The sequence below is a fragment of the Lontra canadensis genome, unplaced genomic scaffold (assembly GCF_010015895.1).
Source record: "Lontra canadensis isolate GAN:19392208 unplaced genomic scaffold, GSC_riverotter_1.0 scaffold45, whole genome shotgun sequence".
Lineage (NCBI taxonomy): Eukaryota > Metazoa > Chordata > Mammalia > Carnivora > Mustelidae > Lontra > Lontra canadensis.
The window spans coordinates 1,026,778-1,050,471 of NW_022631039.1; the positions used below are offsets into that span (position 1 = coordinate 1,026,778).

General features: G+C 43.8%; 1 protein-coding gene across 1 annotated transcript in view; it reads left to right on the forward strand.

Annotated features, from left to right (window-relative positions):
• LOC116876316 (S-adenosyl-L-methionine-dependent tRNA 4-demethylwyosine synthase TYW1-like) overlaps positions 1-23,694 on the forward strand; it is a 199,739-nt gene that overhangs the window by 26,151 nt on the left and 149,894 nt on the right. Inside the window, exons 8-9 of the mRNA XM_032872374.1 lie at positions 6,015-6,132; positions 10,514-10,566. Coding sequence (XP_032728265.1) covers positions 6,015-6,132; positions 10,514-10,566 — 171 coding nt within the window. The remainder of the gene's footprint in view (positions 1-6,014; positions 6,133-10,513; positions 10,567-23,694) is intronic.

The window sequence follows — 23,694 nt, forward strand, 5'->3', positions numbered from 1 at the left end:
CTTAATGAAAAATCCGAGTAATTTCTCAGTGGCGAAATGGTCTTAAAACAGGGTAGATTTCTGTGCATGAGATACCTGATTTAGACAGATTTCTGGATTTTTCTGTAAGGCTAAGAGGAGATATTTAAACTTTATTTGTAGTGAGTGAAGAGTTTGGAATGATTTTTTTCTCTAGCTTTATTGAGGTATGATTGATAATTTTATATGTTCAGGTTGCACACTGATTTTTTTAAGGTGTATTATGTGATGATATATGTATACATTGTGAAATGGTTACCACAAACAGTTAACAAGTCCTTCCTTTACAGTTACCTCGTGTGTGCGTGTGCGTGTGCATGTGTGTGTATTGAGAACACTTAAGATCTAATTCAGCAAATTCCAAGTGTACCGTCAAGAGCGGAGTAATTCGTGGGTTCATTTTTCCTGTACTTTTCATCTTCTGTCCGTTAGAGGGCACTGGAGAGAGCGAATGGACGTTTTGGACAGCTCTGTAAATTATTTTTTGAAATGACAAGATTTTGGATTTTATGAACTTTAAGCAATTGATTTATGATATTTTAGATTTCTCATAAGAAGTTCCTCATGGCGTCATTAGATTTGGGGCAAAAATAAATATAAATGTTTTTCCAACTTCCATGTGACGTGAAAATAGGCAGTTTCTGTTCTTCATTTCAGCGATGGCAGGGTTTCCACGTATGTCTTGTGTTTTCATTTTATACTGGACATAATGTAAACTCAGTGGTGGATGGTACCTGGCTTTTCTTTTTCTGTATTTTTTGGCATTTTCTTCGGCGTCCGTTCATACGCACTCCCGAGGTGCTAGTTCCGCCTGATGCTTGTCCAGCGCGCACTGACTTTCCAGAGCTATCACTGTAGACGAGCGCGAGCACTGGTGAGTGTTGGGCCAGAGTACTCCTGTTGTAGGACCTTTTTTTGAGTAACGGTCCCCGATTCCCACGGAGTCACACTGTCTCAGCCGGTGCATGTCATTTTACTCTGTCATTTTGTTTTCCCATCTCTCAGGTGGGAGATAGCAACTTCACAAGCAGTAGTTGTGACGGCGGAGGTCACTCATGTGCCCACTGGGTTTTGCTGCCTGCCTTGTGGTGTGTACGTGGTAACCGTGAGCCATTTTTGTATGAGATGTCTTCGAACAGCATGAGTTTGGTTGACTGGTATACCACCATGGGGTTCTGCCTCCCGTCTTCTGGAGCAGGATCCAAGACGGTAGTTCCAGGGCTGAAGAGAGTTTGAGGGGTCGCAGCGATGTCCACGAACCAGAGCCAACGTGGGAAATGTTGGAAGGTCAGGAAGGTAGATGCAGAAGCAGAGGGTGGCGTGCCGGGGAGCGCGGCATGTTTGGGGAACTCCTAAACAGTGTGATGTGTCTAGAGTTTCGAGTGGGGGGTGGGCAGGTGTGGAGTGAACGTGAGAAGGAAGGCGAGGCAGGGGCAAGATACGGGAGGCCTTTTCATTCTCTGTCGTGGGGCTGTGACCTTTAAACGACAGGCGTTGGGAAGCAGTGCGATTCGATTGAATAGGATGGAGAGTTTAGGGCTGTGGGGAAAGAGGGTAGGTCCAGTACACGTTCAGGATATTAGGAGAGATTGAAGTACACATTGGATTGTCTCATTCGGTCCCCACATGGACCCTGATATCCATACTGTTACCGTCTCCGTTTTACCATTTTACAGGGCAGGAAGCAGGTGTAGAGAAGTACAGCAGTTTGTCCAAAGTGGGGTCAAGGCTAGACTCTGTCTCTCCGTTTCATCCTCCAGGGGAACAGTGGTTTTTAGAAGAGAATCTGAAGAGTTTGGGTAGGGCCCAAGGAGTTAGACAGAGCCCGGCAGTTCTTAGGTTGTTTATTTTTTGTTTTTCTCTTGGTTGTGATTTATAAATATAGAGCAGAATGTCCCTTTTTTTCCCTGCAGTAAATTAACGTTGTTAAATACTCCCCACAGCATGTTCTGGTTAAGCAGACAAACAGTGATAACAGTATCGTTCGTTTTGGAAATAAATGGTGAATGCTTGGTAATTACTCACCAGAGAAGCATTTCAATTTGCAGAGGTATTTTGGTGTGTCCAGTTCTGATTACAAAGTTGCATAGTACTGCAGCGGAATAACATGCAGCTGTTCTCCTTTCTTTATTAATTTTAAGGATTTGGGTATTTAATTCACCCAGAAACACAGGTGACACAGCCCTTCCACCCCAAGACACCGCCTTTAAACCAACCTGTCTTACCATGGCCTTTGTAGCCAGGAGCGCTGTTACAGTGAGTTCTGGAATTCTTTTTCTTTCTTTCTTTTTTTTAATAAAAGATTTATTTGTTAGGAAGAGAGAGAAATAGAGAGCACAAGCAGGGGAAGCAGCAGAGGCAGAGGGAGAAGCAGGCTCCCTCAGAGCGAGCTTGATCCCAGGACAGTGCAGGACAGATGCATAAGGGCTGGCACACCCAGGTGCCCCATGGGGCTTCCTTTCTTAAAGAAATAGGACCCCACAGAAGTGGGGATAAATTGCAGCAGAAGGAGTTTTAGTTTCGGTACCCGAAGGAGAGTTTTTAGTATCGAAAGTTGCCAGGTCTAGAATCCCTATGGAGAGAAGTGAGATGGCATTTCTCGAGCTAGCAGTAGCTGTGCTCAAGTTTTGAGGCATTCATTTGTTTGGCCAGACGTTGGCTGCGCGCCACCCTGGGCCAGCAAGGCCCCAGGCTTGAGCCGGCTGACTATATAGGAGAACGACCTCTCCTGAGAGCCTGGTGACGGCTTCCTGCATGGCTTGTTGAGGGAGGGAGTCACTGGATGATAAAGCATGGATCAGTAAAATAAACAGATTTAAGCAGATTCTTTTTCCCAGAAGAAACGTCTGTATACTTTGGTAATGAAAAACTTGTGTGTGGCAAAACATCTGTTTGGCACCTGGCTAGGTGGAATTTTACCTTCAGATCTTTAATGGATGACTTTTTTTTTTTTGGCTTGTTTATTTCCTGGTTGATAATTGGGATGGTACTGCGGTTTCTGGGATGACAGTATGAAAATGAATTAGCTGATATTGTTAGTATCTTCTTTTTTAAAAAGGAATTAATTAGTACACTTTTGCTCCCAAGATTATGTAAGATTAATATAGTCTTGTCTGTTTTTAAAGGACTTTTCACTTATTTATCGTCATTTTCCTAAATGCCTAGGAAGTTAGCTTATAAGCAGCTTTCCTCTCTGCTTGTCGGGAAGCAGCAGCTTGGAGAGGACGTGCATTTTCTTTCAGGGCAGGAGCGGTGGGTGTGGGGTTGGAAAGGGAGGGAATTACAGGTTGGAGATGGGGAGATAGGCTAGCTTTTACAGTTGTCCTGTCCTTGGGAGAGACCAGGGCCTTGTGGATGGACTGAGCCAATCTGTGGGAAGTGGAGCTTCAGAACTGGTCACTCATTGTCCAGAGGGGCGTCCGGGGGAGGGAGGAATCAAGGTTGGCCAGCTGTGGAATTTTCACTGACTTCGGCTTAGGCTGTGTAACGGCCGTACATACGTACGTATGTTTGTTACATTATTGTATTCTGGGCGAACAGTGGACAGTGTCCACACCCAGGAGATTAGAATTAGAACTTGAATGGTGCTTTGCCCTTCCGGGGGACTGTTCTGAACCATGAAATAAAGTGTGACTGCTGCGTACTGAAGGCAGGGGGCTGAACTGCCACAGAGACCGAGAAGGGTGAATGTTTGTCCTGAATGCTCAAGACCTTTCATCATGGCCTCTGATTGCTTTCCCATCTAAATTTTGTGTGTAAATGGTTGAAATGCAGTAGCTACACTCATATTTTCTCCTGGACAACTTCTCTAGTAGTGGGACTTGGATCGTCCTCCGTGATCACCGTTTTAGGAGTCTGCATTTCATAGGGGTCAGAGTGTGTCTTTTTAACCACAAGTGGGTGTCTCTGGAGCTCTGAGTCCAGCTTTGTATTGATGTGGCCTGTGGGGTAAGCGGACAAGCTGGTGATGTTTTGTGGAGACAGAGGTTTTGGAGAGCAGATACTGCTACCTCCCGGTCCTTCTCGCGTGGTTAGTGGGGAGTTCTAGTAGCTTGCCATGCAGTGACCCAGAGACACTGACTCGCTTTCAAGGTCAGCTCATCTGCTGTACCAACACTTCCTTTTTAAGCTCACATCTTTGCTTTTGGATCGGAAATAGACTTAAAAAAAAAAAAGCCATAGGATTCTTTTATTTTTAAATATTGTATTTTTATTTTTATTTTTTTGAGAGAGAGAGAGAGCAAGGAAGAACACGAGAGTAGAGGGCGCAGGGCCAGAGGGAAAGGGACACAGAAGCCCAAGCAGTCTTCGTGCTCAGTGCTGAGCCCAGCGCAGGACTGGATCCCACAACCCTGAGACTGTGACCTGAGCCAAAATCAGGAGTCAGGTGTTGAACCAACTGAGCCACCCAAGTGCCCCTGATTTTAAATGTTTTAAAAGACTAACTGAAACTTCTAAATTTTTTAAATAAAATACCCAGCATTAAACGGATTTTATGATGGATGAGAAAATCATTGATGCTTATTTATAAATTTTTTTCAGCTCTATCTGAAAAGGTGTAGTTGAGAACTGTATTAACAGAAGCAAAATTGTTCATTAGCTTTTCATTTGGATTATATTTTGTAACCGGGAACGCTGACTTTAGGACAGGTAGAGCTAACTTGGGTTCATTGTTTCTCATTTAATCCCTTTGAGTCTCTAAAGTAGTTTTTCACTGACTTCCAGTTTTGGAGCAAGTCCTTGAAGTAACAAGGAAGGTAGAGAAATCAACTCCAAATTTCTTTGGCTTACAAGCCTTTCTGTTTCTTTCTAAAAAAATTATAATCCGTTTTACATTTTTTGTACAGAAAACTTTGCATGTTCGCAGAAGTAGACAGAATGATACAGTGAGTCCCCATCAGCTTCAAACACGGACCATCCTCCTGTCTGTCTCAGTTGGCTGAGGATTTCAGTCGCCCTGTGGTCTCTGAGGTGTTTCCACTTTTAGGCAGAAAGGATATTACTCTTGCATTTGCTTACTGGTTGCTAGGGACTGGGCACTGGAAATGGGTTTGGTGGTGGGGCCGCTGCCAGGGTGAATTATGTTGAATTTCTGCATCTCCTAGTAAGATCCGCTAAGTGTCTCCTCTGACGGGTAACACGGACATCGTGTGTTTCCTCGGAATTACCGATTAGCATTCCACCACCTTGCGAAAAGACATCGAGAGAATTTAAAATTACGTGTATATGGTAAGATTTAAAAAGAGGAAGAAACGAGTTTAAAGGGTGAAGGTCATCGTGCAGTGAGAAGCCACGTACAGAGAATCCACGACAAGCGTGACGTGAGGCTTTACGCGTCGTCAGTTTGCTGCTGAACTTTCTGGGGGCCACAGTCAGACACAGTCAGCCTTGTGTTATCCTCCAGATTTCTTTTTTTCGCTGAAGACACATTTTCCCCGCAGGATCTTCTGGAAGGAGCCATCAGGGCGACAGGTGGAGGAGTAATTTGGTCTCCGAGCAAATGGCTCAAAGCACTATTTTGACTTGTTTTGGGGCTTTGCAGATAGAATAACCAGCATCTTACATCTTCCTGAAGTCTGTTATGTATCAGGCTTAGTGCCTGGTGATTTATTTCTTTTAATCTTAACACAACCCTGCTCCCCAGATGCTACCTTCCTCCCTTTTCAGGTGAGGAAATTGAAATTCAGAGAAATGACTGGGTGAATTTCAGCAGCCGTCTGCCCTCAGATCGCTGAGGATGATTAGCAGCCGGATGAGGGGGTTGTTGATTTACAGTTGGTGGGTGTGTGTGTGACTTTTTTGGAAAGAAAAGGGAAAAATGAGGCTGGCAGTTCTTTAATTGCTGTCTGACTGGGAACACGGTTGCTTTGGAGGAGCCCGGGTCTGGGGGCCGGGGTTCGCGAGGGCCCTGTCCTCGCCGCTGTGTGGTCGTGAGTGCCGTGCTGTTACTCTTGTGCCCTTGCCCGTGCTGACTTGTTCTTTTAATTTTCATGCAGAGAGAGAAGGAGCAGCAAGAGGAGAAGAGCGGTTTGCTCAGGAGCTCGGGGAAGAACGGCCCCGGCGAACGAAGAGCTATGATAACCCCCGCTCTCCGGGAGGCCCTCACTAGACAAGGTGTGGCTCCTCGGGCGGTGCGGTCCCAGGACGGCCCTCGCAGCCTTCTGATTTCATACCTAGACCAGGAAGCCTAAATTGGGACTGCCACGGGGGAGGAAGGGCTAGGAGGTCCTTCTGGGGTCAGCCCAGCAGCTGTGTCACCGTATAACTATCGAGGGACCCCCCTCTTGTTCCCACAGATCACGGGTGTGTGGCCTGCTGGGCCAGCACGTTTCCCCTCTGCTTGGCTTATTGGGTTGTTAGCGTCAGTGTGGCTCAGGTATGCAGACGGAAGATGCCGTCGCGGGCTTCTTTATGTATCGTCGTTTATTAAGTGGAAGTTATTAAATGCAGGAGAAAGCTCGTGTTGCGATGAGGCTGGATCGCTTAGAAGTGTTTTCTGTAGCAAATGTCTGGGGTTCTGTGGTCATCACCTACTAAGGAGGCTATAGCTTGAGATCAAATAATAGTTTTGATTTCCTGAGGAAGAAAGAGTGGTCAGTTGGGAGTCAGTAGACTGATTTTCTCCCCTCACTCGAGTCTTTCTGTATTTATTGAGAAGCTTTTGTGTAATAGTGTGGCAAGGCAGACAAACCTACAGTATCCCCTTCAAGGAGCCCTCAGCCTATTAGAGGAGACAGACAGGAACATTCAGGTCATGTGTATATATCTTTGTGTAATGTTTGTGCTCATATATATATCAGGTATATGTAGTATGCTTTTTAATAAGGATGTTGAGATTATTTACTCTTCAGAGTGATTTTATGATAGGTTCAAGTCTTTCCTCTAGCTGTCGGTTTTCTACTTGTTTCATGTGTTCTTTGATTTCCTTCTTTCCTGTTTTCTGCCTTCCTTACATTACTTTTTTATGATTTGGTTTTACATCCTTGTTGGCTCATTAGTTACAGCACTGTCTTGTCGTTTGGTGGCTGTTTGCGGTTCTACGCTGTGTCTCTGTATCCTGTCCCAGTGTATCTTTGAGCCGATACACCGCTTCCTGGGGGAGAAGCGGCTTCAGGAATAACGTCTCTAGCCCCTTGGCCAGCCTCTAAGCAATTGCTACACATTTTACTTTTACGTGTGTTATAACCCTACACTACGCTGTTGTTATTTTGGTTTGAATAGTCAGTCATCGACTCAGTTAAATTAAAATAATTAGTAACAGGCTCACATAATTCTTTATGTCAATTTATTGAATTAATTAAAATGATTAGTAGCAGTCGTACATAACTGACTCTGGTAGGTACCACGCTTGGGCTTCTCGTTCCCTCGCGTAGATCGGTATTTGCCCAGCAGCCCTTTCTTCCTGCCTGACGGGCTTCGTTTGGCATTTTGTGTCATGTGGGCTTTTTGGTGATTAATTATCTCAGCTTTTGTGTCTCTGAAAGCGGCTTTATTTTGCCTTCATTTTTGAAGGCTGTTGTTTGATGGGTGTGGAATTGTCGATGGACGCCTTTTCCTCTTTTGGTGCCTTCCAGGTGTCAACTTGCGCCCGTTGCCTCTGATGAAGCTTGTGTCCGTCTTTCATTTGTTCCTTTGGATGTGATGTTCTCACCCGTGGGCTACCTTTAAGATCTTCTCTTAATTACTGATTCTGAGCAATTCCGTTACAATGTGTTTCAACGTAGTTTTCTTCATGTTGCTTTTACTTGGGATTTGTTGAGCTTCCTGGTTCTGTAGATTTTATAGTTTTAATCAAATTTGGACAAATTTTGGCCATTATTTCTTCAAAAATTTTCCTGTCACTGCCTCCCTCTCCTCTTCCTTGGGGACTTCAATTTCATGAATCTGACCTATAGCTCACTGATACTCTTTTCATTTAAAATTCTTTTTTCTGTTCTAGCTTTCATTTTTGCATAGCTTCTGTTGCTGTGTCTTCGGGTCCGATGTAGTAATCTTTTTTCTCTGATGTCTGCTCTTCCATTCTATCTAGTGCGTTTTTCAGCTTCCGGGTTTATAGTCTTCATCTGTGGAAGTTGAGTTTGGGTCTTTTTATAGTTTCCATGTCTCTACTTAACTTTTGAGCCTACATATTATAATTAACAACTGTTGTAATGTACTTCCAACCCCTGTGTCATTTCTGGATCAGTTTAGTTGCTAACGGGTTATTTCTTCATCGGTCATGTTGCATGTTTGGTAATCTTCAATGGCATGCCAGATCTAATTTTACCTTATTGGGTGCTAGATATTTTTGTATTCCCATAAACATTCTTAAGCTTAGTTCTAAGATGACGAGCAGTTACTTAGAAGCAGTTTGAGCCTTTTAATCTGGCTTTTATGATTTGTCAAGTGAGACCACAGCTTACCCACTATATGGCTAATTACTTCTGATTATCGGGGCATCAGTGCCTTGTGAATCTTAAGCTTCCGACTGGTACGACCAGGGACAGTTCCCAGCCAGCTGAGTGCCAGGCGTACCTCTAGGCCTTTCAGGTGATTCTTTCCAATACTCCATGAGTTTTTTTTCTCACTATTGCACTAGGCAGTCCTCAGCTAGGTATTTCTGGGAATCCTCTGCAGATTCTTGGGTTGAATCTCTGCATAGCTCTTGACTCTCTGGTACTCCATTCTGCAAACTCTAGCCATATGGGCTCCCCGGACTCTTGGCTTTCATGTCCTCACCTCAGAGAGTACTGAGCTGTTCTCAGATTGCCCCTTTCCGTGGCATGACCTGGAAACTTGCAAGGCAATAAGCTCTGGGAACGGTAGGGCTCATCTTTTGTGTTTCCCGTCTCCCTATTACTGTCCTGATGTTTCATGTCTTGGGGTTCATATATTTTGTCCCATTTTTGGCATTTCAGATGGGAGAGTAAATCCTCTGTCACTTGATCTTGGTTAGAACAGAATTGTGCACCGTGATTTTTAGCAGCTGCAGACCCTTGGCTTATCTTGGCATGGTGGTCAGCCGCAGGTCTGTCCGTCCTGTACTCTGCGGTCTTCTTCATACCCATCTAAATGAACATTTTGTAAAACCCTGTGTATCTTGGAAGAGGAGAATGTGAAGAACTAACGTAATAGACCGTGATTTCTATGATGATGGTCTCAGGAACATATAATATAGAAATCCAAAAGAAGAACTAGAATTTTCTCCGGGAATCTTTTAAATGCTTGTTCTGTGTCTGAGCTTACTCACTCCGTTGGACTCAGTTCTGTCTTCCGATAGATACGGAGAGCCTTATTGATGTGCGGGATGTTTACGCGCAGGTGGAAGAGGGTAAAAGACAAAGCCGTGTAATATTGCTGCTAGAGACTTGTAATCCACATTGACATTGTTCCGTGAATCATCACCCTGTGAATATGGGTGTTTAACCAGCCACGGAGCCACTTATGCCACCATCCAGACTAGATTTCTCCTTTTGCCTCATTCGTCTGCAAGTCAAGAGTCTTTTGTGTAAGAGACTCCTAATTGTGGCTTGTTACTTGAAGCCTTGTGAGAAACTTTATTAAATGCTTCCTGAAATCAGAATGTTCTACTTGTTTGCTCTTCTGGTCCATTACAAAAGGAAATGTGATCACTTTGGCATGGCTTTTCCACGCTTTTTATGTCTTCCGTGGCTCACGAATTTTAAATGCCGGGTTATGGAGTGGTGCTGAGAATTCATGTTAGGTTATGGGTCCTGGAATTTTATCTTCCACTTCTTGGGGCAGTGTTTCCTTATTTCGGTCTTCTTTTGGCCGTCTGATTCTTCATCTTTTTTCAAAGATTACGGTCGCAAGTTCCCCAGTCTGTTGTTCTTGCTTTTGCTTTACGGCCCAGCATGTGTTTTTTGTATTTTTTTTTTTTTTAAGATTTTATTTATTTATTTGACAGACAGAAATCACAAGTAGGCAGAGAGGCAGGCGGAGAGAGAGGAGGAAGCAGGCTCCCCGCTGAGCAGAGAGCCTGATACAGGGCTCGATCCCAGGATCCTGGGATCATGACCTGAGCCGAAGGCAGAGGCTTTAACCCACTGAGACACCCAGGTGCCCCTTGTATTTGTTTTTAAGAAAGTTTCCCTGAGTCCTCCAAAATCACGTGCATTCAGTAGGTGTCATTCTGTAGGTGTCGCGTGTAGTACTCTGTGTTCTTTGTCACCTTTACTGTGTTGTTTAGGTCTTAGAACTCAAGTGAGTTTTTGTCTGTGGGATCTCTTAGATACTGAAAGATGTGAAAAGTTTCTATGATTTTGGATTAGCCTCTTGTTTCCTTATGTATTTCTAGTTTGTGTTATTAAATGCATATACCTTTTAAGGTTTTGATCATCCTGGTGAAGTAAACCTTTAAACCTGTTTTTTGCCACTGGATTGTTGCTTGCCATCATTTAAGGAAAGAAAAATGATTTTGTTACAGTTTTTGAATCACCTTTTAATATGAGGCTTTGAATCAATTCAATGTTGTGTTCTTTGTTTTTCTGTTTAGGGTATCAGTTGATTGGGAGCCACTCCGGGGTGAAGCTTTGTAGATGGACAAAGGTATTTATTTTTATTTAAATGTTATTTCTGTTTCATGCAACTTTTGTATGGCTATGATACGCAGCCAATGAATTTTACCATTTTAAAGAATGATTTACGTTTAATGTAATGATTTTGAACAAATTTGCTAAACGAGTTCAGCTCATATTGATGGATGTTAAAAAAAAGCCCTTTTCCACCACCCAAATTAAGATACATACCGGCCATGTTCCTCACCCTGGTAAGTTCACCGTGTCCGTATCTAGCCAGCAGCGCCCCCCACAGCCAGGAACAGTTGTTCTAGTTGCTGTCGCTAGTTTAGTTTTGCCTGTTCTAGAATTTCATACGAATGGAATCATAATGTGTGTTTTTTGGCAAGTGGATTCTTAAACTGAACGTAATGTTTCTGAGGGTCGTCCGTGTTGTAGTACATGTCAGTAATTTATCTGTTTTTATTGCTGAGTACCGTTCAATAATGTGGAAGTACCACAGTGTTTAATCTGTTGAAAGGCAGTGGCTTGCTTTCAGTGTTTGGCTATTATGACTAAAACTGCCATGAACCTTCTTATACAACACTTTGTTATGAACATATATTTCGGCTTCCTTTGGGTCCACATCCCAAAGTGGGAACTGCTAGGTCGTAGGGTAGGTATATATTTTACCTTCGTAAGAAACTCCCAGTCTATTTTCAGTGTGGCTGTACTGTTTCATACTTGGATTGGCAATTTCTGAAAGTTCCAGTTGGAACATGATATCACCAGCCTGTGATATTGAAAGTCTTTTTAATTTTAGCCATTCTAGTGAGTGTAAAGTGCTGTCATTGTGGCTTTAATTTGCATGTTGCAGATGACTGCTGATGATGAAGCATGCCTTTTTTCATGTGCACATGGGCTGTTCTATTTGTGAAGTGTCTGTTGTCCAAATTAGGTTGTTTAACATCATATTGTTGATTTGTAGGAGTCCTTCCTATTGTGGAAATGAGTCGTTTCCCCCAATATGCATTGTGAACATTTTCTCCTAATCTGCGGCTCCCTTTTTACATTTCCCAAATGGTATCTTTTGAAGTCTTAAATTTGAATAAAGTCCAGTTTGTCTTTTTTTTAATGGTTAGTGCATTTTGTTTCTTTTAGTTTTTTGTTTGTTTAGTGTTTTTTATATATTAAGGAATCTTTGCCAACTTCAAAGTCACAAAGATACTGTGTCTTTTTTTTTTTTTTTGTGGAAGCTTCATATATAATTTTTTTTTTTTTTTTAAAGATTTTATTTATTTATTTGTCAGAGAGAGAGAGAGAGCCGAGCACAGGCAGACAGAATGGCAGGCAGAGGCAGAGGGAGAAGCAGGCTCCCCGCCAAGCAAGGAGCCCGATGTGGGACTCGATCCCAGGACCCTGGGATCATGACCTGAGCCGAAGGCAGCTGCTTAACCAACTGAGCCACCCAGGCGTCCCCATATATAATTTAAACTATGTTTTAGGTCTTTGATTTCACCTCGAATTGATTTTTATGAGTGGTGTGGGACAAAGGTCAAGACTTACTCCTTTACCTGCCCCCATGAGGATATTGAAAAGAATTTCCTTTAACCATTGCATTACTTTAGGCCTTTGTAAAATATATCAGTCATTGTCTATGGGTAGTCCCATTTCTGGGCTCCTTATTCTGGTCATTGGTGTCTTTGTCTATCCTTTTGCCAATACCACATTGTCTTAATAACTGTGGCTTTGTAATAAGTCTGAAATTACGCAGTGTAAGTTCTCTGTCCTTTTTTCTTTTTTCTTTTTTTTAAATTTCCAATATAGTTTCCACCCCTCTGGTTCTTTTGCGTTTCCATATAAATTCTAGAATCACCCTGTGAATTTCTGTTGTATGCATTTATTCTATCTCCTCAGATTCTGTGTTTGTCTCTTTGGCATCCACTCATCACAGGGCCAGTTAGGTTAACTATATTTTCTTAGTGTATCCTCGATGCTCTGGCTTTTGGGGGCCTTACAGACCTGGGGAGAAACTGTCCCTCCCAGGGCCAGCTAATTCCTAAAGATACCAACAGCCTGCCTGAAGTATGCCTTTCATGTGCAAATCACCCAATCCGGAATCTTCAGCCTTCGGGTACCTCCTTATCTAACCCACACACCAGGCCAGTATTCTCCCTGTGCTGCATTATTCCAGGGCCAGGTACAGGACTGGAGACAGTGCTACAGCCTGAATTACTCAAATAAGCCAGTCCTGCATTGTTTACTCTGTCCTGGCTTGCCTTTCCTGCAGAAACCCCAATAAAAGTTCTGGCCTAGGCTTTCCCCTCGCTCCTCTCTCTGCCTCCTGAGCAAACCTGCTGCTTCTCTGTCACCCTGTGTGGTGTGGGTGCCCCCCTTGTCTTGAGAGCTGTAAGTAGTGTCTTCTTTCGTTGGCATTGGCTCTCCAGGTTGGCTGGCACTCAGTCACTTCCATAAATTCAAATCCCATGGGTCCAAGTAAGATGGTATTTTTAAACAGCTTTATTGAAATATAATTTACCTATCATACAGCTCCTGCATTTAAAGTGCACAGTTGAATGGGTTTTAGTATATTCACGGGGCTGTGCAAATATTATCACGGTCTGACTTTAGAACATTTTTGTCCCCTCTGAAAGAACTCATGCGCCCAGTAACAGTCCGTCTTCATTGTCCCTTCTCCTCCCAGCCTTAAAGCCCCATTAATCTCCTTACTATCTTCATAAATTCCCCTCACCGATGTTCGCACATTATGTGGCCTTCTCTGTCCGGCTTCTCCCATTTAGCATCATGTTTTCAAGGTGCATGCGTGTGATAATATATATCGGTATTCCATTCCTTTTTATGGCCAGTAATAGTCTGTGTATAGCTATAGCCCATTTTGGTGTTGTCCGTCCGTTGGTGGACATCTGGTTTGCTTCCACTTTTTGGATTTTATGAATGATGCTTCTGTGAACATCATTATATGTATAAGTTTTTATGTGGATGTGTTTTTTTGTGCTTTGGTTATATACCTATGAGTGGAATTTGTGGGTCATGGTTACTATGTTTAAATTGTTTGAGGGACTGCAAAACTGTTTTCCAAAGTGGCTGTACCATTATATTTTATATTCCCACCGGCATTGTACAAGGGTCCCAGTTTCTCCACAACCTGCTAATGTTTGTTCTTTTCCCTCTTTTTGATTATAGTCATCCTCGTGGGTGTGAAGTTGTTATCCCACAGTGATTTTGATTTGCATTTGCTTTTCCCTTAATGACAAATGTCGTTGACTCTGTTTATGTGTACTTACTGGACATTTGGGAATCTTCTTTGGAGAAATGTCTGTTTGGATCCCTGACCGTTTTAACGTTAGGTTCTTTGCCTTTATATTGTTGGGCTGTAAGAGTCGTTTATGTCTTCTGGATGCTAGTTCTTTTTTTTTTTTTTTCCCTAAGATTTTATTTTATTTGAGAGAAAGCGAGAGAGAGTGTGAGGGTATGAGCAGGGGAAGGGCAGAGGGGAGCCGACTCTCCACTGTGCAGGGAGCCTGATGCATGCTGGGCTTCATCCCAGGACCCTGGAATCATGGACCTGATCTGAAGGTGGTCACCTAACCAACTGAGCCACCCGGGTGCCCCAGGATACTAGTTCTTTATCGCATGTATGGTTTAACTCTCCCACTGCTGTTGGCGGCCCCGTTGCCAGGGGTGGAGTTGCTGTAGGCCTCTGGTAGCTGGGCTTCCGGTGTCGTGGGACCGCCACTGCCGTCTTCCAGGCCTTCTCTCAGCCTGGCTTGTCCCCATAGAGAGTACTGCCCACAAAGATCTATGCTTGCAGTTTGGTTAGCCCACGCCTGGCCGTTTTGAATAAAACCAGACTTTCTTCTCTAGGCATGCTTGGCTTCTTATGTTCTCTTTTCCTGTTCTTAAAAATTTCTACCCTCAGTTCACACTACTGCCTTCTGATGTCTGTCTTTTACTTCGCATTTTTGTGTGTCCTGTCCTTCATGACTCCCGCCTCATCTTGTACCTGGCGAGGAAACAACCTTTTGTCTTCACCTTTCTCCCAGAATGGCCCTGCCCTCGATGTCATAGTCCGTATTTGACCTTTGCTTGGTGCCTCAGTGCGTTGATGGCCCTCCTTAATAAGGAGCCTGCTGCCCCAGCCCCTGTTGTTTTCGGAATATTGTATCTTCTCAACATTCCTCTGAGCGGTTTCTGGTGCTGTCTGCTCCTTAGTCCTGTTGCTACTGCCTATGAATATTTGAGAAACTCTTCTACCTTTTCTCACTGCTGCTTTTCTGCCTTCACCCTTAGGGGCAGGAACATTCTGGTGACACTTCTGACACTCTGTCATTCAGCATATTCTTGTGCTCAACTGTCTTTTATCTTTTTTTAAACCCTTTTAACATCCAGTATTTGTCTCTTCCAATCCAGTGATTTTCAGTAATGTCAGACTCAGTGCTTTCTGCTTATAACCAGTGTTTTATAATTCCCTTTTACTATTCTAGATTAAATTCACAGATTTACAAATATAATTTCACGTACGTAATTGAAAAAGTCCGTGTTCTCTTCTAGCTGTGATGTAAGGACAGAGAAAAGGAAGTACTTTATATTAAAATAGTTTATATTTCTTACAAGATGCTTAGGCACTACTTTGTTAGAAGGCATAGTAAAATAGGAGCTACTTCTACCTGCTTATAATGGACAAGTTTATAGTGAAGAGAGATAAACAGAAGTTATTCTGTATAAGAGGTAATAGCAGCCAGAATTATTTAGGTATAATAGCAGAAGGAGGAAAATAACCCTAATCGAAATAGGGCTACATACCCATCAATTGTAGGCTATCAAATTAGAAAAATGAAAAATGTAGATGTACTTGTAAGTGAGTGGTATCTCATTTGTGAGTGTTGAGAAAGAAAAATCTTCTATGTTGTCATTTGGGAGGAGTGGAGACAAATTGTCATAGAAAATTCCTGCCTTGAAATTCCACATCTTGTTGAGAGCCACAGTCTGTGTCCAATTTGTAACAAAATCCTTTAAGTGTCAGTAGGAACAGAGGATGAGTTGGAAGCAGAAAATGTAGTAAGAGTGGCCGAGAAAACTGTGCTGGACCTCTGGTGACAGGCTCAGAGTAAGATTTTAAATGGCAGGCAACCCCCCCCCCCAAATAAGTTTAATTTCAAATAATTATTGCAAGATAGATACCTGTTCTTATGCCATAAAAACTAACAATGTGTAAGGTGACTGTCATAATTTTAAAACAGATTTGATTCGTGAGAATCCTGCATTTGACGTGTCTGTTATTTAACATTTGGTGCTAAGTCTTCCAAGATCATCTTGAGTCTCTCCTGTAATGTATCTGTAGGTGACACCTACAGGTAACACAGATGCAGGTGTTTTGCTGGTGACTTAAATATTAGAAAACTGCATTATTTTCTATGCCACGGTTTTTCAAAATGGTGAAATTTCTTGGAGAAAGTTTTGCATAAAAGAGAGTGTTCTCTTTTCTTCCTTTTTTCCGATTTTATTTACTTGTCAGAGAGAGAAGGTGCAAGCAGTGGGAGCAGCAGGCAGAGGAGAGGCAGACTTCCCACTGAGCAGAGAGCCCGATGCGGGACTCAATCCCAGGACCCTGGGATCATGACCTGAGCTGAAGGCAGCCGCTTAACTGACTGAGCCACCCAGATGTTCCAAGAGTGTTCTTTTTTTTTTTTTTTTTTTTAAATTTTTAAAAAATTTACATGGTAGCTGCGTTCTGGAAAATTCAGTGTATGTTAAAATTGTACAGAAAATATTTTATTAGCAAAATGAAGTTGGAATCTAGGTTCAGATAATTATGATCAGATTTTTCACCATTATGGAGGTCTGGTGAGTCATTTGAAAGGAAGTAGAACCCCCCTTTTCTATGGGGCTTATCCTGAGCAGTGGCTCCGCTTATTATTGCTGGTGCCTCCCAAACACGTCAGTAACAACACTATTTCCGCCAGTTGCCACAGCCCCATCAGGTGGTGTTGGCTCCGCTGAGAACCTCTGTCCCAGGGCATTTTCACTGCTACCCTCCCAGGTTCAGGTTTTCTCGAGCACTGACTGCATCTAGTTTTTTTCTGCTCTAGTAGCAGCTTCCAGGGAGCCCTCCTGCTCTGCCTTGCCCGTCCACTTATCTGACGTTAACCAGGTTGGTGTCCGGAGCGGGCTTCTCTTCTAGCTGCCCCCTTCTCGGGGGGTTATGGTTGCTCTCTGTTACCAATCCGGGTGTGTAATAGGCATCTTGAACTTAGCATATCAGATACTGAATTCTGATTCTCACCCCCGACTCTGTTTCCCTCAGTCTTTACTGTCAATTAATGGCGGTTCTGTCATTTGCTCGGGTCGGAAACGGGGGGTCATTTTTCCTCCCCTGTTTTTCCCCCGTCCCACTTCTCGTCCCCAAGCACATTTTCTTTTCGGATATATCCGGAATGTGAATGCTTTTCACCGCTCATACTGCTCTGCCTTGGTGCGAGGCACTGTCCTGGGTTCCTTATACTATTTCAGGGATGTTAGTGCCCTTCCTGGTTTCACTCTCGTCTGTTTCCAGATAGATCAGATCCTGTCACTTTTACTCAGAATTTCCAGGGGTTCCCATCTCCCTCACAATAAAAGCCCGAGTCCTTCCCCTGGCCTCCCACGCCCCCTGCGATCTGGTCTTCAGAGCTTCAGTCCCGCCACGCTCGCCTCCCCACAGTCCCCTGAGCGCACGGAGCTGGGGCTCCTCCCGGCTCCTCCCAGCTCCTCCCGCCTCTGCTCTCGGGCTGCGCCCCTAGATCTCGGCTCGGAGAGCTTGTCAAAGAGGCCTGTGCTGCTTGCGGTTCCCCGGAGCGCTCCCTGCCATTTACTAGGTTGAACCTTTGTTCACGAGCCTTCTCCCCGCTCATCCTCGCAGCCCCCACAACCCGCGAGTCTGTTTTTCTTTCCCATAGCGGGAGTGGAGCCTGGTGTGTGATGGTCGCGTGGTCGACGTTGGTTAGATCAGAGGGTAGTAGGATAAAGCCCTGAACCTGAGAAGGATCCTACTTCGTATCGTTTTGACCCACTTGCTCAACCTTTTCCTTCTCTTGTAACCTTGTGCACGGTGGGCCGATGCTCTCGCCGGTGATCTCCACCCGCCGGATCTTGCCCGTCTCTGTTGGTCAGGAAAACGGACCCGCCCTGGGGATTGTAGTGAGAACAGATTTAATAAAGGAAATGAACTAAATGCTTACAGAACCATTGAGAGGCCTGCGGGGGTGAAGGTCAGAGAGAATTGCTTCTGGCTTTGAGGAAGTCGGAAGGCGCTGGCCTCGGACACTGCTTGTGACCTGAGTGCCGCAGCACTGAAGCGAATGTTCCCGGGAGCCTGCCGGGGAGCCACTGCAGGCTTGATATGTGCGGTCTGCCCTCGTGCCTGCCAGCGGCTGCCAGAGAGGAGGCATCGGCCCTCCTCCTTGTCTTCGAATCTTGCGTAAGTGCGTCTCCTTGGTGGGTTCCTTCGGACCAGGGAGTCCGAGAAGCGTGGTGCGGGGCTGCTGCTCCTGCGAGGGAGGCTGCGTTCCCTCACCTGCTCCTCGAGAAGGGGGAGCACCGTTCCGAGATCTCGGACCTGAGGATGCAATTACAAGGCTCCCTGCCGCCGGCCTGTCTTCTGGAAGTAGCTGGAGGAGCGGGGGAGGCTAGTCTGCCTAGATACAACCGTCCTTGTTGGCACCTGCTCACCCACTGCGGTTGGTAGTTACAGTTTTCTCCTTCGACTGGGCCGGTCGCATTTCCTTGTGCTCAGCGAATGCCCCAGAGGCTGCTTCCTGAAAAGCTGGGGTCCAGTGTGCCGGGGAAGCGTTTGGGCCGGCCGTTGCCCCTCCTGCTCTCTTAACTTTTACCTGTTGTCCATGGCTCCCAAGATGTGCCCCAGAGATCCCCTTGGTTCCTGACAGAACTTGTTCCTGTGGCACGAGGAGCTCAAAGGAGCCGGGTCGTTGTGTGAACTTTTAAAACCTGGGCCGAGTGTGCTCTTCCGTCTTACCTGCAAGCTAACAAGTGAGCCTGGCAGACGACCCTTGGGTCAAGGCAAAGCACAGCGGCAGCTCGAACGTCACGTTGGTGTTGGTTCCCTTGTTCCCCAGATGCCGTGAGGGTGACGTGGAAGTGGGCCCAGGTGAATGCGGGGTGCACAGTGGATTCGCTGGAACTGAGGAACCCCGAGTTAGGAAACTCCCAGCGTCCCGAGAGCGTGGTTTGCAAACCCGCCCACCCCTTAGCCGGGGGTAGACACTGATTTATTACCCTGGACAGACACCAAATCTGCCTTCCGCCCTGGAGGGAGACACTGGTCTTCCAAGGCTGTTTGCTCTACAGACGTCCTTGAAAACAGCCTGGAAGGCGAGCTGGTGGGGGAGCTGCGCAGCCGGCGTGCAGTGCCGGCCGACACTCCTCCGGGATCCGGTGGAGGCGTTCTTCCCCGGGGATCCGGTGAGCTGCCGTCCGCGTCCGAGGGGCGTGAGCAGTGGAGCGAGTGGGTCCTGGGGAGCAGGGAGAGGAGACGCAGCTGCACCCACCTCTGTAGCTCTCTCCGGCGGGCCTTCTCCGCCCCGCTAGTTCCATATCTGCGCCACACGGTTCGGCACCCCGGCCGCGTACCCCGCACCTAGCTCATTCCTGATGCCGGCCGCCAACCCCCTGGGGCTTTCGAGCTTTTGAAATGGGGCTGGTGTGACTAAAGAATTGAATCTTAAATTTTATCGACTCTGAATTCATTTAAACTTAAATAGCCACACACGGCTAATAGCTACTACATTGGGCAGTGCAGTTCCAGACCTTTCCATCGTCCTTCCTAACTCCCTAAAGGAGCTTTCCTTGTTTCTCTAATAAAGGGGAAGTGGCTTTGACCACTCCTGATGCCAAAGCCGTTTCTTTGCACCTCTCTGAAAGCAGTTCTCCGTCTCTAATTCATAACACAAGTGGTGTGCACAGGACACTGAGATGTTTGTTCAGATTCATTTCAGACATCGTCATTTACTATTGTAGAGACACTGTCCATGCGTTGTAGAAAATGGGAAAATTGGGGAGAGATAAAAACAAAGTAAAAGATCCTTTCACCATAGGCTCAGCACTATGTAATACATTAATACACCTTAATACAGAAGCTTTCCCTGTACCTGTGTTCGTTTTAGCCTGCATGAGCTCATAGTATATATATGATAAAATCATACCGTTTTATGACCTGTTTTTTCCTGGCGGAGAATCTCTAGTTTACAGTAAATCTTCATCTGATCTAATACCCAGAACACACTCATATTTCCCGAATTAGCCCCCAAATGACAGTTAAACCTGCGAATCCTCCTGCTTCATCTGGTTTTGTCTATGACGTTTTTTATTTAAATGATATTGGCTTGTTTAATTAGGCTAGTTTTGCACAATATTCAACCTTCCAGATTTATCTGGTTGTTTCTTTGTTTTGGGGGTATATTTAAAAAAAAATTTATTTAAATACAATTTAGGTAACATATACTATTATTATTAGTTTTAGGGGTAGAATTTAGTGATTCGTCAGTTGCATAGAACACCCAGTGCTCATCACATCCAAGTGCCTCCTTAATGCTCATCACTCAACTACCCTATCCCCCACCCTTCCCCCCTTGAGCAACCCACTGTTTGTTTCCTAGAGTTAAGAGTCTCTTATGGTTTGCCTCCCTCTCTGTTTTCATTTTATTTTTCCTTCCCTTCCCCTTTGTTCATCTGTTTTGTTTCTTACATTCTGTATATGAGTGAAATCATATGGTATTAGTCTTTCTCTGACTGACTTATTTCATGTAGCATAATACTACTCTCTAGTTTTCTCCACATCATTGCATGCAAATGGCAAGATTCATTCATTTTGATGGTTGTGTAATATTCCGGTGTGTGTGTGTGTGAGAGAGAGACACATTTATATACCACATCTTCTTTATCCATTCATCTGTTGATGGACATCTGGGCTCTTTTGTGGACATTTGCTCATTGTGGACACTCCTGCTAGAAACATTGGGGTGCAGGTGCCCTTTTGAACCAGCATTTTTGTATCCTTTGGATAAATACCTACTAGTGCAATTGCTGGGTCATAGAGTAGCTCTATTTAACTTTTTGAGGAATCTCCATTCTGCTTTCCAGAGCGGCTACACCAGCTGGCATTCCCACCAATAGTGTAAGAGGGCCCCTCTTTCTCTGCATCCTCACCAACATCTGTTATTTTCTGAGTTAATTTGAGACATTCTGGCAGTGCGAGGTGGGATCTTATTGTGGTTTTGATTTGTATTTCCCTGATGCTGAGTGATGTGGAGCACTTTTTCTCAACAGTGGTCTGTTGGCCATTTGTATGGCTTCTTTGCAGAAATGTCTGTTCATGTCTTCTGCCCGTTTCTTGACTGGATTCTTTGTTTTTTGGGTGTTGAGTTTAATAAATTCTTATAGATTTTGGATACCAGCCCTTTATCTGATAAGACATTTGCAAATATGTTCTTCCATTCCATAGGTTGCGTCTTAGTGTTATTGACTATTTCCATTGTTGTGCAAAAGCTTTTTGTCCCGACGGAGTCCCAACAGTCCATTTTTGCTTTTGCTATGTCTAGCAAGAAGTTGCTGTGGCTGAGGTCAAAGAGTTTGCTACCTGAGTTCTCCTCCAGGTTTTTTTTTTCCCCATTGAGGATGATATTCTCTGTGGGTCTTTTATATATGGCTCTTGTGATATTGACATATGTTCCCTCTATCCCTACATGGTGGAGAGTTTTTATCAAGAAAGGACACTGTATTTTGTCCAATGCTTTTTTGCATCCATTGAGAGGATCATACGGTTCTTGTTCTTTCTTTTATTTATGTGGTATATCATATTGATCTGTGGATGTTGAATCACCCCTGTAGCCCAGGAATAAATCCCGCTTGGTCATGGTGAATAATCCTTTTAATGTGCTTTCAGATCCTATTAGTTGGTATTTGGGTGAGAATTTTTACATCCATGTTCATCAGCGATACTGGTCTCTAATTCTCCTTTTTAGTGGGGTTTGTGTCTGGTTTTGGAATCGAGGTAACACTGGCCTTATAGAATGAGTTTGGAAGTTACGGTTCCATTCCTATTTTGTGGAACAGCTTCAGAAGAAAAGGTATTAATTCTTTAAATGTTTGGTAAAATTCCCCTGGGAAGCCATCTGGCCCTAGACTCTTGTTTATTGGGAGATTTTTAATTACTGATTCAACTTCTTTGCTGGTTCTGGGTCTTTTCAGATTTTTGTTTCTCCCTCTTTCCTTTCAGTTTTGGTAGTTTATATGTTTCTAGGAATTTATCCATTTCTTCCAGTTTGCCCAATTTGTTGGTATAAAATTGCTCATAATTTTCTTTTAGAATTATTTGTATTTCTTTGGCATTGGTTGTGATCCCTCGTCTTCATTTATGATTTTATTTATTTGGGTCCTTTCTCTTCTCTTTTTAATGAGGCTGGTTAGGGGTTTATCAATCTTACTGTTTTAAAGAACTGGCTCCTAGTTTTGTTGATCTTTTCTATTTTTTTTTTCATTTCTATATATAATTGTTGCTTTAATCTTTATTATTTCTCTTCTCCCGTTGGATTTAGGTTTTATTTGCTGTTCTTTTTCCAGCTCTTTAAGGTGTAGGGTTAGGTTGTGTATTTAAGACTTTCCTTGTTTCTTGAGAAAGGCTTGTATCGCTATATCCTTACCACTTTGGATTGCCTTTGCTGCATCCCAAAGGTTTTGAACTTGCCCTGTTTTCATTCTCACTTGCTTCCATGTATTTTTCAAAGTTTTCTGTAATTTCCTGGTTGACCCATTCATTCTTCAGTAGGATGTTCTTTAATCTCCATGTATTTGTGGTACTTCCAATTTTTTTCTTGTGATTGGCTTCAAAATTTATAGCACTGTGCTCGGAAAATATGCATGGTGTGATCTCAGTCTTTTGGTACCAGTTGAGACCTGATTTGTGACCCAGTATGTGATCTGTTCTGGAGAATGTTCCATGAGCACTTGAGAAGAATGTGTATTCTGCTGCTTTAGGGTGAAGTGCTCTGAACATATCTGTTGAGTCCATCTGGTCCAGTGTATCATTCAAAGCCCTTGTTTCTTTATTGATCTGCTTACGTGATCTGTCTATTGCTGTGAGTGGGGTGTTAAAATCCCCTACTATTACTGTATTATCAGTGGGTTTCTTTAATTTTGTTATTAATTGGTTTATATATTTGGCTGCTTCCAAGTTAGGAGCGTAAATATTTACAATTGTTAGATGATCTTGCTGGATAGACCCTTTTATCATAATATAGTGTCCTTCATTTCTTATTACAGTCTTTGGTTTAAAAATTAGTTTGTCTGGAGGCACCTGGGTGGCTCAGTTGTTAAGACTTTGCGTTCAGGGGCGCCTGGGTGGCTCAGTGGGTTAAAGCCGCTGCCTTCGGCTCAGGTCATGATCTCAGAGTCCTGGGATCGAGCCCCACATTGGGCTCTCTGCTCAGTGGGAGCCTACTTCCTCCTCTCTCTCTGCCTGCCTCTCTGCCTGCTTGTGATCTGTGTCTGTCAAATAAATAAATAAAATCCTTGAAAAAAAAATAAAAAAAAAAAAAGACTTTGCGTTCAGCTCAGGTTATGATCCTAGGGTCCTGGGATCAGGCCCTCTGCTCAGCGGGGAGTCTGCTTCTCCCTCTCCCGCTGCTCTTCCCCCTGCTTGTGTTCTCGGTCTCTTTGTCAAATACATAAATAATATTTTTTAAAAAATAAAAAGTTTCTGCACTGCAAAGGAAGCAATCAACAAAATTAAAAGACAACTTACTGAATGGAAGAGGATATTTGCAAATAACGTATCTGCTAAAGCATTAGTATCCCAGATTTATAAAGAACTTAAAGAACTAAACACCAAAAAAACCCCAAATAATCCAATTAAAAATTAGGCAGAAGACATGCACAGACATTTCTGCAAAGAAGACATCCAGATGGCCAACAGATACATGAAAAAGTGCTCAACATCACTTACCAGGGAAACATAATCAAAACCACAATGAGATATCACTTCATTGGTTAAAATAAAAAAATTGTCAGAATGGTTAAAATAAAAAAATACAAGAAACGGCAAATGTTGGCAAGGATGTGGAGAAAAAGGGAACCCTCGTGCAGGTTTGGTGGGAATGCAAAGTGGGGC